Below are 14513 nucleotides of genomic sequence, written 5' to 3'. Positions count from 1 at the left end.
CGCAAGTGAAATGATATTTTCTTACACACCTAGTTGTGAAATTGTGTGAGACCATGGGTGTTGTTTGCTTGACTTTTTAACACCCACAATAGCTGATGAAAATCTGCCTGTCATAATTACTCAGGCAAAAATCATGGTCATGGTCGAGATAATATATTAAAGTTTTATTCTCGAACATATCTGATGTATTGGGTGTTTTCCCAGAAGTCATAGTAACTAGCAACTACGGTTGTGTCTTAAAGGGAACGAGATTTGTACACATTGTTTATTCATTGCGTACCTTGTACAAACTGATCATGGATTATAATGTGTCAACACTGTGATTAAAATCTGGGTATGGTTGGGAAGAGAAAACATTGATTAGAGTTAGAGAAAGATCTCCATTTGGGTTAAAATGATCATTCTCTCAAGATCTTTCCAGGGTCTTGGGTTCCCTTCTAGATACGACCAGGAACTAGCTGGCAATGGCTATCAGGAAACACACCAATACCTGGAATAAATTACAGATTTCTCTGCGTATGAACGTTGTTGGAGTATGCAATTAGCAAAATATATAACATGGCTGGCATTTTTTAGACATTTTAATGTTACTATGTTAATGTTAATCTTATCGCTTTAACAAAGAATTTCCTGAATGTTTATTAAAAATGTGTTAAAAGTCTACTCACAGTAACCTTAGACCAACATTTTCCCAAGCTTGAATGGACACAACTAGAATATATTAAGAAAATCTATCAGAGCACTTCTTTTTTTATAAACAAACCTCAGTTTCTGTGCTACAGTACTACTGTTAATATTTGTTTTGACACAGACTGAGCGGTCCTGAATCCACTGGAACAAATGGGTCATGACATTATCTTTGGCGACCACACAAGCCAAAACCATCCACAGACAGTGTGGATGTGTTACCTTGTGTGTCTGTGTGTGAGCTAGTGTTCATCCATGTAAATGAGTGCAGGTTTATGTGCACGACTGTGCACATATGCCAGTGTTTATACATGGTTGTGTGTTACTGTGTGTGTCTTGGCTGGAAAGCAGGGCCAGCCTCAGATGGGCAGCGGCAGACATATTGGTATGTTTCAACCCATTAGCCAATAAAACCGCAGGTAATCACCAAAAAAACACCTCCAGCTGGACAGGGAGGAGAGCATGGGGCGGGAAAGGAGAGGAAAGGAGAGGAGAGGAAAGGAAAGGAGGTGTGTACACCGGTTTGGATTAAAAAAAGAAGAGTTGAAACAAGGAATGAGAGAAAGAGGGTAGCAGGGGGAGGGTGGATTGGGCACATGGATGTAGGAAGGAATTAGTGGCATGTGTGTGTTGGGGTGTGTGTGTGTGTGTCGCAGCATGGAGGAAGTGGCTCTGGCAGCTGCTGTTTCTGTGGCGTCAGTCCAGCGACACCTGACAACCTGCATCTATCACTCCCTTATTGAGAGAGAGGGATAAAGGGGAGTGAGGAGGAGGAGGGCAAAGTGTGGGAGAGGGAGGGATAGGGCGATGAAATGGGAAGAGTAAGACAGCAAGAGGGATGAAGAAAGGTGGATGACAGGAAAAAGGAAGATGAGAAAGCTGGTAGTGATGTAGAGCAAAGGTGTGATTGCAGTGAAAATACTTCAGTGGTTAAACAATTTTAAATAGATATTTGCATGTTACTTTTATGTAGCACTGTAAGTGGTGTCTTGGTGAATCACTGGTCTAAGAGCATGCCATGTATTTGCAGTGTGCTGGATGTCTAATCTGGCCCAGAGACCTTGTCTGTTTGTCACCTCTCTCACCCTCTACCTATATATTTTTGCTCTCCAGTTAAAACTGTCTAATAAAAGAAAAGAAAAGCGAAAGGAAGGGAGAAGCTGAACTTATGTCAAGACAAAGTTAGAAGCTAACGTTAGGACAGGTACAAAATAAAGACAGCTCAAAGAGTATGGCAGGCCAGAGACATGCACTAACATTCATTTTCCACAGTCTGTATCATGGTGGTCAATTGTCATGCAGCAGGTGGACATACACACACATCTCAGAGGAGATTGCAGAGGATTTGAGGCCCTCATATATCCCCCTCACTCACACCAACACACACATGTACAAACTCACACGTTATACATAGGAGCCTCCAAGACAAGAACCTCTCTGCTCTAAGCCCATCCCAGTGCACAATAAGACACATAAAGACAGACATAAAGACACACACACACACACACATGCACAGTGACATTCTGATATAAACCCTTCTTTTCTAATTCCTACCCTATACCCCCACTCTGTAGAAAGATGTTTATATCTGTGTCTGAGCATACAAAGAATATGCAGCCAGATGACACATACAGTAGGATGTATTGTCCCAGCGTTGGTTAGTAATGTCATTGGGATTACATAGTCAGATTACAAAAAATAAGTCACCTATTAAAAAAAAATGTAATATAATATTTAAAAAAATTACATTTTAGTTACATTTTCAATGATTACTTGATTGCATTTTTTGATTAAGTGTTAAAACACTAACATTTTAAAGCTACAAAACTCTTTTTTCATGCTAACCAATGCTTAATATACAGTATACTCATGAAAAAAATGTCTAACATACAGGGTTTATTAAACAACTGCTCCACTTTGTGGCAGACCTAGTGAGAGAAAAAAGAAATGCATTTTTTTTTATTGCACTGAAAATGATTTGAGATGTGTAAGGAGAAAAAATAATTGTGGAGCTCACATTTTTGTGGCTACATCCATTATTCAATATAAGGTGCAATATTTTCAATGTAAGCCTATAGTACTTTCCCTTTTTCTAAATATGTGCTCCAAAAACTTCCTAAAAACTGTAAAATGGGGGAAAAACTTGCAGTAGATGTGCATGTGTGTACAACAGAACAACAAAATCACATTAAATACAAAAACTGATGACAAAATTTCAGTTACATAAAATTATGAAATACATGTAAAGAATGTGGATCCAGGAGGACTTGAGCCATATGACCTCCTCTCCACCATATGGACCTGGAAGAGGACAGATTACAAAATCATATAAACTTCAAATTTTGATAACAACATTTCTGGTACATTAAATGATAAAATACGTATAATGTTTGTGAATCCACTAGCACTCAGTTAGTGTTTTTTTTTTTTTCCTCAGTGGGGGTTTAACACATTTAGCCTTAGCGCTACCAGACCTCTAAGTGGCTTTTTACTGCAGTTATCCATTTAGCAGTATTTGCCTGTTTAGCCTTACGCTAACAAGGTCTTTTACTCACCGCCCATTAATCCACACAGATTCTGTGTCATTAGCACATTTAGCGTTAGCGCTAGGTAAGTGTCCCTCTTAAGTGCTGAATTAATCAGCTCTTCCTGTATCATCAGCATGTAAAGGTTGCATGCAACTTAACTAGTCCCATTAGTTGTGTCCATTAGACTATAAGTGTTCCCCCTGCATTTAGCATGTTTAGCCTTTACTTTAACTAACAAGACCAATTAATGAGTATCTTGTTACCCATTAAGGAGTGTTCATGCATTTAGCCTTTTCCCAAGTTAACTAGCCCCCTTAATCAGCCCAGTAATGAGAAAACATCCTCTCCACAGCAGCAGTCAATAGTAATCACTGTTTACTCTGTTTCAGTGGGAGATGCATTGGCTTGCTGGGTTACTGTAGTTGTCAGATGGGCACGGGAGGAAGGAAACAAAGGGTGTTGTGCTTAAAAAATCTAAACACAGTTCATGCTATGGATAAATAAACCTTTCTGACCAAATAAATCCATTTGAACAATTCTGTAGCAGTCCAAACTGCCCTAACAAATCCATAACTGTGTTTTTCTTTAGAACTGACTGGAAGCAAATTACTAAGTGGAGGAAATGAGCAGAACTGGAGGAGAGTAGAGCTGAAAATGAGAAAACAAAACAACAGCATTAAACAGGATACAACAAAAGAGAAAAACAGAAGCCACATATGCCTAGAAATAGGTCTTATTTAGACATATTGTAAAATACAGAGAGTTAAAAAAATAGCAAAGACAAAATATGTGACAATATAAAGAGAAGGAAGATGTAGAAAGAGATAAAGTATGGGAAAAGAGATGGGAACAAAAGAAAAATATTAATCTTAAATACACGGTTTTGTATTTGATGTGCTCATTGGGAAGTGAATTACCCACAGCAAAGAGAGAAAAAAACAGCAACAGTCAGTAATTCAGGGTAAAAGTTGTATTGGCCTTTAACACACTCCAGGTGTTGTTGTTGTTGTTGGCAAAGGTTATAAACTTAAGAGACTTACATGAGCTAATAATCTTAGTGTTAGAGTGTTACCGTGAGTGAACTGCAGCTTGTCACGCAACCTCAGCTGGATGTAGCCGTGACACACACTGACATACACTGTTTTCTATGCCAGTTTTTAAACAAAGTCATAGCCCCCTGAGGTTTTGGCATTTGTTCTGGACTGTATATGGCCACTGTGCAACAAAGAGATATCTTAATATCAAACCTCAATACCAAGGATGCTGAATAATTGTTCATTATATTTTGTTTTGTTGTATACATGTGTCTCTGTCTACAACTAGATTTTTTTTCTCTCTGTCTGAACGTACTGTTTTTCCCTATGTCTTTGGTGTCTAACAAGTTGTCTGCCCACCTGTCTGTTGATGTGTCTATCTAAAATGAAACCTCCCTTTCTGTCTTCCTCCAACATGTCTACATACAGGCAACATTGAGTATAGCTGTCCAGCCACCAACGAGTGTGAGATCACCAAGAGGAGACGCAAGTCATGCCAGGCCTGCCGCTTCATGAAGTGTCTGACTGTGGGCATGCTGAGGGAGGGTAAGGGAAAAGGTCTCTTACTTATCTTTCTCTGTTAACTGTGCTACATGTAGCATTTAAAGCCCATTAAATATGTTTATGTGCAACTGCGTTCAATTTTGTAAGTGATCTACCAGACTGATGTATGACTCCTAGAGCATACCTGTCAACACGGGGGTTAAATATGGGAAATCTTTGCACCTCCCTTACAGCTGTCAACGTAGCCCTTACCTTTCATCATGCACACAGCAAACCCTAAAATCACCATTAAGCAACAATTTGAATTAAAATATCAGTGCAACAAGGATGGGGTAAAGTAGTTCCTACATTAAGTAACTGACTTGAGCATGCTTGTGAGGGAAAATTTGTCACGCTGGCTATCACTTTTCCCCATGTGATACACTAAAATCACTTGGCATATTTTACTAAAAGTGTGACTTTGACCAACTTTTGTTTCTTTGTTAAATACAGGTAACCCCCTGTCTCAGCCATAAGCAAGTCAGATACATTTTTCACTCGCACGTCTCTCGCAACAGATTCTGTCTCGTTTTAATTTTTGCGGCCGTCTGCACCAGCCCTGTGCGTCTTGTGTTTCAGCTGTGTCTCAAGGGTATGAACATGACCTGTAACAATACGGAAATAAATGCAATATTGATACCCAATAAAAAAAAAACACTGAATTAATATATTTATCTACATTTTGCAATCTAGGCAAAACAGAGTGCTCCTGAGTCAGTGCTCCTGGTTTGTAATCCCACCGACTCACTTCACTTTAACCACCAGTTGGGAAGTCTTGAACTTCTTCTGCAGTGTTTATTCATGGACAACTCTAACATTCACTGTACATTTACTGCTACGAGACAACTTCACTGCTAAACTTAAATTCCTCTGCTCTGATCACTAGCACTTGTCTGCTCTGAGCCTTCTCTGTTTCAAACACATCAAATGGGCTCAGTGGGCTATGGCCTTTTTTTGAAGGGAAATTTATGGCAAAAAAAAAAAAAAAATTAAACAGGTCACCGGGATAGAGGGGTTAAATATGGGAGGACCCCAGTGAAATGGGAAGGTTGACAGGTATGTCCCCCAGGTGCATATAAAAATGGCTGCCGTTTCACTTCATGACACATGGTGAAGTAAATGTAAAAGCTATTGAAAAATTAAGTCAAACCTGTTGATTATATCTAAAAATTAAATAAACACATACAGAGGGCCATTGTAGTAAATGTGGCCTGACGTTTGAGGAACACAAGAACAACTAGTACCACACTGTAAACACAGGCTAGCCATCTATTCTAACATGGTGTGACTGGTTTATGTCAAATATATCAATATACATCAAAGTATGATAATGATAAATTTATGTTGAAAAATGCTACATGTAACACTAATAAGAAATTGTTAACACTCCTCCTATATGCAGTATATTGTAACCTATTTCTGTTTTTGCATCATTATTGCATATTTATTGCCTGTTGCCTTTTCACTTCCATGTCCATCTTCAGAGAAGAATCAGATTTATTGCACATAGCAAGTAGAAAAATGTAAAGACAGGGTGGGGCAGGTCATGCAAGCCGAGAAGCCTAAATGGAAAATAGAGAATTGAGAATAAAATATAGAAACATACTGGGAAACATCAACTACATGTTACTTAGATTAGAGAGCTGCACAGTTTTGTACAGGAATGTGCATTGTCTTCTCCACAAAATGTGTACAATTTCATAGCATGCAGTGCAGGGATATTTGTGCAAAAAAGATATAGTCCAGAAGAGATGTACATTAATGTCAGATGGCGTCCCACAAGGTCTTATCACTTTGTTTTTTCGTCCTAATACGTGTTCACAGCTCTTTGTTTTTCTCATTTAATGTTCACTTATGATGCTCAACTTTATGTTCACTTTTCTAGTTTCTGAGGGCATGTGCACACACAATACCCCACTTCCAGACACTGACTACATCCTCATTTCACTTAACCTAAATTAGAAATTGCAGGATAATTGTGACCCTCATACTCAGCAGTTTTTCAGTGGTGAAGAAAGGTAAAAAAAAACAAGAGATATTATCTGCCCCCACACCACTTTGATTAAATACACTCACTCTCTCATTTTCACACTCCCTCGTTGCCTTTGCCTCTTTCTCTCCCTCTCGTCTTCTCACCTCTGACCTTTCTACTCCCACTGCACTTCCAACGATGAAAGGAGGGAGAGGAGTGGCGAGGGATGACGAGGAGGGCCGATAGAGAGAGAGAAACAGAGAGGCATGGTGGGAGGGGGAAGGTGGGAGAAAGCTAAGGGGGAGGAAAGGAGGGAGGGAGAAGAGATTGATTTATAGGAGCAGAGGAGAGGGACCAGGGGAGGATGAGAGGCAGGGGGAGGATGGTTGAATGAAGCAGAAAGTGTGTGTGAGAGAGAAAGGAGAAGAGAGGAGGGTCAAGGTTGTAATTGATGGGAGACCTGGCCTACGCCCCCTTCCTTACAGTGGTCAGGGAGCGTGCCTCTGCCGACGCCTGCCAGCCCTCCCTCCATCCATTCCTGTCTTCATCTCTCCCTCCAGTTCTCCCACTCAGTATTATTGAACTGTTTCTGTTGCTTCTCTTACCCCTTTTTCATCCATCCATTCTCCTCTTCACTCACTGTTCTCTCCATCCTGTTTGCACCATGACACTCATCCATAGTGGAGCTGCAACAGTTATTCAGTTTGTTGTCAACTATTAAATTATTCACCAACTATTTTGATAATCAGTTAATCAGTTTGAGTCATCTATTAGTAAAAAAGCTCAAATTCAATGATTCTCAGCTTCGTAATCATGAATATTTTCTTGTTTCTTTGCTCCTCTATGAGGGTTGTCGACAAAACAAGACATCTAAGGACATCATCTTGAGCTTTGGGAAACATCCATCAACATTTTCATCATTTTTTGATGTTTTATAGTTAGTATAGTTTCCTACATATACAGCATGAATTTTATCCACAAAAACTATGACCAGACTGCAAGTTTCCATGCAAAAATGAAATAATTACATAAAAATATTATTGTGCAAACAAAAACAATGACTGTGCTCAATTTAAAAAGAGTATTGTCTTTATTTTTTGCTAAAACTGCTGTAAATTTTTCAGTAATTTAAATTCTAAAATTGTGAAAGTGATATTGGTTGAAGTGACAAAACAATTCAAAATGAGATGCTGGGAGCTGGTTCCTGTCTTTGAAATATTCTTTCTCCCCCTTTTTTTTTAAACAGCAAAAAGTTTGAGTAAATAACATACTACAGCTTGGTTATATATCAGTATTATATCGATATTGCAATATTTGACTAGATATCATCTTAGATATTGAATATCATTTTGAATATCATTATATTGTGATATGGTATGTGTTGTCTTTTCCCAGTTTGAAAGGCTGCATCACCGTAAAGTGATGTAATTTTCTGAATTTACCAGACTGTTCTAGCTGTTCAATTATTTGCCTTTACCCACTTTGTTATTTCTCAACAATCAAGGTATTTGGTACAAAAAAATGTGATATTTGATTTTGTCTATCATCTGGCCCCAATCTACAGCAGTGTATGAAATTCTATAAGATCATCCTATTTGCACTATTTACAGTATGTAAGATATTTTAGAGAAAATGTACATGTGGAGATATGTATTGTATATCGCTCCACAGCCTAAAATTATTGAGATATTATTTAGAATCTGTATCACTGACCTCTATAACACAAAACAAGAAAACCTCAGAGCTTCAGACACTTGAACAAACACACAAAAATCATAAATATCACTGCCTCCAACAGCCCCAGTTTCACTTCACTGTAAAAGCATGCTCATCTCTCTCTACTCTTTCTTTCTCTCTTTACACACACACACACACACACACACACACACACACACACACACACACACACACTCCCAACAAGCTGCTGTCGTAGCGTTTGTTCTCCCAGTTGATCTGACATAGGCAGAACCTATGTCTCATCTCCTGTTTTGTCTCGTGTATGTGTGTGTGGCCACAAACACACACGCGTGTGTAAGTGCATGTATTATTGGCAGCTCAGTTCAGCTCAGACAGAATCCTCCTTATAGACACACAAACCACATCACTCATGTCGATAAAACTACAAACAAAGCTGTCATTTACAAGAGAATATTTTTCTGCAGTCATTTACTTTCTTTGCCAGACTTTAAATTCATTTTTACTCATATTTTGTTTACCAGTGAATGAGTAAAAGTGGTCGACATGAGATTGACTTTAACTCTTGAGGATGTGGTTTGCCCACTAAACCAATAGAAGAGCAGAACTACAGCTGCCTTTTGTTGCTGCTGCTTCTCTGCTCCACACACATACTACATCTTGCACACATACAAAGAGGCACACACGCACACTAAGGCCTACATATATATACATCAACATGACAGACCACAGCCAGCCTATTTGTTGTGCTGGCTGTGAATTTAATACAGGAGGTCCCGCTCTACATATGAATAAGGGTCATTTGGAAAATTGATACCTCTCATATGTTTTCATTTTCAGTCTTTTTGAACTGAGAAATTTGAAAAATATATAATATATAATTTGTTGTATTTTTTTTAAAGAACTAGTGCATGCACAGATATACTAACTATGCCATGAAATACCCCCTTGAATTATTATGTCAATCAGGAGAGACTTCATTCTGTATGTACAAAATATATTTAATTGATATGATTAAGATGAGAAATGTGAAAAGTCTGTGGCGATTAGACTCTATCGTGACATCATCATGTGTACAGGGGTTTAGTGAAGCTGTGATTAGTAAAGGAAACCCCTGATGGAGTCTAGACACTGGTAGTGGTTGTGAAGGGATGGCTGAAGATCTGGATGTGATGAGGACCAGACTTCTAATGAGCTCAACCTGAGCACTGGATTAAAAGAACTGGAGGAGAATGGGGGGGGGGGAGTGGGGGGGTCACAACAATTCCATGCAGAGATGACAGCTGAAAGCAGCAGAGAGGAGAACAGATTTAAAGTTTTGACATGATTGGCTGATGGAGATTGTGGCTAAATCTGGTTGGTTGACTTAAAGAGTGAACGCCCATGGATGGCTGATTGAGAATCAGTTGGTAAAGACAGAGGGGGAGAGAAGACTGTTATGATAGTCTTCCTGATTGAACTTACACTCAGCTTTATTCTAAAATACCAGTAGAAACCACACCAAAAAGTACTTAACCAAACCAAACCATTTACCAATAAAGAACATCTAGTCTGGAAATTATTTTTTTCATTTTCAAAACATTATGTGGATTATTTCATCGTGAAATTCTTTTGGTACAACGCTGGGCTAATACAAGCATGCATCTTTATAAAGACTATTGTACAGAAGGACATTATTCTACTACCTGTTTAATCATTTTATCACTCTTTGCCCCCATCACCAACAGTTAAGAACACTGCCAACTGTGTTTCAAGCCACCTTTCTGGGTAGAAGCATTGTTACAGCAGAATTGCATAGATGATAATGATAAGTGGCTCAATCAGTTAGCATCAGAGCTAACTGTGGTTGTCAGGGGCTAGCTCATGGGCGAAAGGTGAAGATAAAGTGGTAAGGGTTTAGTGTGGTATGGGTGCGTGTGTGTGTGTATGTGTGTGCGCATGTGTGTAGATGCTGTAGTTTACCCCTTAGGGCAAGATCTGCCTCAAATTAGCTTTGTCGCCCTGGGAGACAGAGAGGGTGAGATGAAGAGCAAGTGAGGCAGCAAGGAAGTGTGTGTGTGTGTGTGTGTGTGTGTGTGTGTGTGTGTGTGTGTATTTGTGTGTGTGAGAACAAGAGGCCAGAGGGTAAGTAAACCAACTCAGAATGGAGCCTTTTCTTTAAATTTCCTCTTAAACGCGCACCTGAATGTGAAAAAATACAACACACACACACATAGTTCAGTTTGTGTGGCATATTGCATGTTCCTCACCAAAAGAGAGGAGAGGAAGGGAGAGGAGAGGAGAGGAGAGGAGAGGAGAGGAGAGGAGAGGAGAGGAGAGGAGAGGAGAGGAGAGGAGAGGAGAGGAGAGGAGAGGAGAGGAGCAGGGGGTAAACTGAAGGAATGAACGAACATGGGGCACCCACCCACCAATATGTAGCAGCTAATTTCTGGAGCGAGGCAATTAAAAGGCCTGACTATATTATGAGAACTTCCCCTCTGGCAATGGCTGTCTGTCCATTTTTAATGAGGTCATAATGATGCGTCAGCTGAAGACCGAAAGGTCACAGGGGCGGGGCTTAAATCTGCCTAAAGAGCGAGGAGGGGGGGGACTGAGAGAACAAGGGTATTTATGCAGGTAAAAGATTTGATGAAAAATAATGAAACAGGAGAAGCTTGTAGGCAATTTTGAAATGACAGTAAGTACATTTTCATTTGATTTTATTTATTTTACAAGCTAAAAACTAAAAAGCTAAAAAGGTAATAACACTGTAGCTGTTTAAATGCATCCCTTTGCTGTTGCTGTATTCTTCAAGGCATATTAGTTTATGGTGTATTTTATGCACTCTATACATATATAATGTATTTTTATTTTCAAAGAACTGTACTAAATCAGTGGAAAGGACCAACTACCAAATACCAAACCAATTACCGACAAAGAACACATTCCAGAAATTATTTAATTTACCAATTAGTGAACATATTAAATTTGTGTTTAATTTTCAAAACGTGGATTATATCAACCTTGAAAGTGATTTTGAACAAATGCTAACCATTTTCATTTAATTCTATTTATTTGACAAGTTAAACTGTAAACAAACAAAGGTAATAACAATATAGCTGTCACAGTTATTTCTATTTATACACAACTGGCAAGGCAAGACAGACATAATGCATTCAAATTCAGCAGTAATGTGTAAAATCGTCATGAACAGAATACAAAACACAGATCAGACATTTGAACATGAAAGGATTTGGCAGAGGCACACAGTCCAGGAGCCAGCAATATTCAGTATGCATGTATATTGTACATATGGTCATATTGACAGATTTGCTCCCTTACAACATAGCAGCTTTGATGATGGCACGTCTGATGAATCATGGTTAAACAGACAGAATGTGTTGAATCCACAACCAAAGCCTCCATCTCTATATTGTTGTAAACGGCCAGCTGGATTCAGATGGTAGACTACTAGAGAGACAAGTCCATGGACTGCAAATATAAACCTTGGCACACTGCCCCACACATGGACACACACACACACGCACACACACACATACACACACACTAACAGCTTGTGCCAACTTTGGCCGTGCTCCCCACGGCCTCTAAGACCTAATGAGTGAGATCGGGTGGAAGGCCCCAGTCTGTGTGAGTGGTGTGTGTGTGTGTGTGTGTGTGTGTGTGTGTGTGTGTGTGTGTGTGTGTGTGTGTGTGTGTGTTTGGTGTGTACATACAGCTGGTAGCGTGTGTCATAACTCTCTTCATAGCTCAACAATCCTGACTACTGCTATCCAATCTCATTGCTGCACACACACACACACACATACACACACCACAATTAAGACAACTGGCCGACACATGTTCACATGCAAAACACACAAAGACAATTTGTCTGTCATAAAGGACACGTTTCTTGAAAGATGTCAGAGATTAAAGAGATAAAAAAGGAGAAGCAGAAATGATAAGGAAAGAATAGATGAGAATGAAAGAAGAAGGGAGGGAAGAATGAAAGCAGAGGAGGGGAGAGCAAGTGATGGAGAGAGGGACAAGAGGACAGGACGGGGAAACAGAGGAGAGGGGAGCGCCAGACAACTGGTGGCGTCTGGTGTTCCCCCATGGGAAACTTGTAGCTAAATCTGGCCCTGTAGCGTCTGTCCTGAGCAAGTGTGTGTGAGTGTTTGTGTGTGTGAGTGGCATCTGGTTGCATCCCAGCTAGAAAGCAGCGATAATGGAAATACTGTGAGAGATCTGCCTAAGTGGTCTGCTCTCTTTCACATACACTTTTTGTCTGTTTGTCTTGAAAGGAAACGAGATGTGGCAGGAGGACTGTGTCGGAATAGCAATGTATTTAACAGAGGACTTCAAAGCAGGGGTCTCAAACTACCAGCTCGGGTTCTTCCCTTTCCTCCAGCCCACAACATGTTGTCCAAAATATAATATGATTATGTTGTTTTATTTGATTATTGTTTAATACCAATTTAAACTACCCCTTCATATACAACAATACAACACTCAGCTAGCCTTTTTCATTAGGGGTATTAAAGACCAGTTCAAAGTGACAGAAGAGTTGCTGAGTTTGTATCTAGTAAACATCTAACTAAAAAGTGTATAATGATTGCTTTCTGTCAAGTGAGAGGCAAAGGACTTAACTTTCCTTTTTTAAATCATCACAGAAATGTCAGCTGTACATATAGTTAGTATAAATATATCACTGCATTCCATAAATATGGCCTTACAAGAATAAGGTCCATTAATGTGGAAAAAGACAACATTTCCATAGGGACCTCATATTGTCTCACACACATGCTCACATTCACACACACACACACACGCACACACACACACACACACACACACACACACACACACACACACACACACATATTCACACACCAGTGACAGCCACCTGCCCACTGCCTCAGGCAGTGCTGTTCTGATCTGTTCTGGTCTAAACAAACGTCACTGCATGACACCACACACACTTTTCTCTTAACCTCCTCTCCACCCCTCTCTTATGCTCTCTCTTCTCACGATCCCTTGTGTCATTTTTTTTAAAAACCTTGAACAATGTGAAACAAACTGTATTTTGCTAATCCCATAGATTAATACGTACATAACTGCATGTTTATCCTTTATTTTCTAGTTCTTCCTCACATGCAGAAGAGTCAGAAAGACACACACACATACACACACACAGACACGATTTAAATGGGTCTGTTGTCTTACCCAATCTACTCGCCCATCAGTTCCTAAACCCACATAGGAAAACCTTTTATGTTATTACATCAACACTGTGGTTTAACACACACATTCACAAATACACACACAGAGGCATAAGGTGATAACCTGGTCTAACGTGGAAGAGAGACTTCAACCCTGTTACAACTTCAATTACCATAAAACTCCCCCTCTCTTTTCCTCTCCCTCTCAGTGTTTCCTCGTCTCTGCCTCTTTAAATGCTGTCTTCCTCTTGTGCTTTTTTGATCAATCATTTTATTTGTCTTCCTCCTCCTCTCTCGACTCTATTCCTCACTCACACTCTTTCATTCTCTCACTCTCTTATCATATCATTGACCATCTGAAATCAATCCATTTTGTCTTTCTCTCCTCTGTTCCTCTCTTCTTCTCTCTCTTTGGCCTTTCTCTTCCCATGCTTGCTGCTTCTCTCTTCAAAAGCACTTAGGTGTCAAAGGCATTTCACTCGCAATCCCTCAACTGTTCAAACACACACACATACGCTGACACAGAGTGACGCCGGTGCAGTGTTAAATCTATGCTGATGTGATCAGTGCAGATCGTGCTATTGACAGGCGGCAATATTCCCATGATAGGAATGATTCACCTTCATCACTGTCACTGTGTGTTTGTGTGAATGTGAGTGCACACAACTGTGTGTACAGTACATGACAAAAGTGGTACAAAATGTTTTAATGTGGATGAAAACAGGTATGTCACTGAAAGGCTCTGGAAACTCAAATCCACAATAGCCTTCTAACTATGTAATTTAGGGTCTCATGTACATAGAATGAATAGTAATCATCTAAAAAGTATTGAAATGTAAGAATAAATGTT

General features: G+C 39.6%; 1 protein-coding gene across 6 annotated transcripts in view; it reads left to right on the top strand.

Annotated features, from left to right (window-relative positions):
- The window catches only part of esrrga (estrogen-related receptor gamma a), a 150170-nt gene that overhangs the window by 86325 nt on the left and 49332 nt on the right, over window positions 1-14513 (top strand). For 4 of the 6 annotated variants that reach the window (XM_084719355.1, XM_084719331.1, XM_084719314.1 and 1 more), the window contains exon 4: window positions 4679-4807. In XM_084719355.1, coding sequence (XP_084575481.1) covers window positions 4679-4807 — 129 coding nt within the window. The remainder of the gene's footprint in view (window positions 1-4678; window positions 4808-14513) is intronic. The other 2 variants (XM_084719339.1, XM_084719323.1) reach the window with 1 other exon arrangement.

Source organism: Lutjanus erythropterus, chromosome 1, assembly GCF_056507025.1.
Source record: "Lutjanus erythropterus isolate fLutEry1 chromosome 1, fLutEry1.hap2, whole genome shotgun sequence".
NCBI classification, from domain to species: Eukaryota; Metazoa; Chordata; class Actinopteri; order Lutjaniformes; family Lutjanidae; genus Lutjanus; species Lutjanus erythropterus.
Note: the sequence above shows the minus strand (reverse complement) of the source record. Positions and strands in the feature narration are given on the sequence as shown.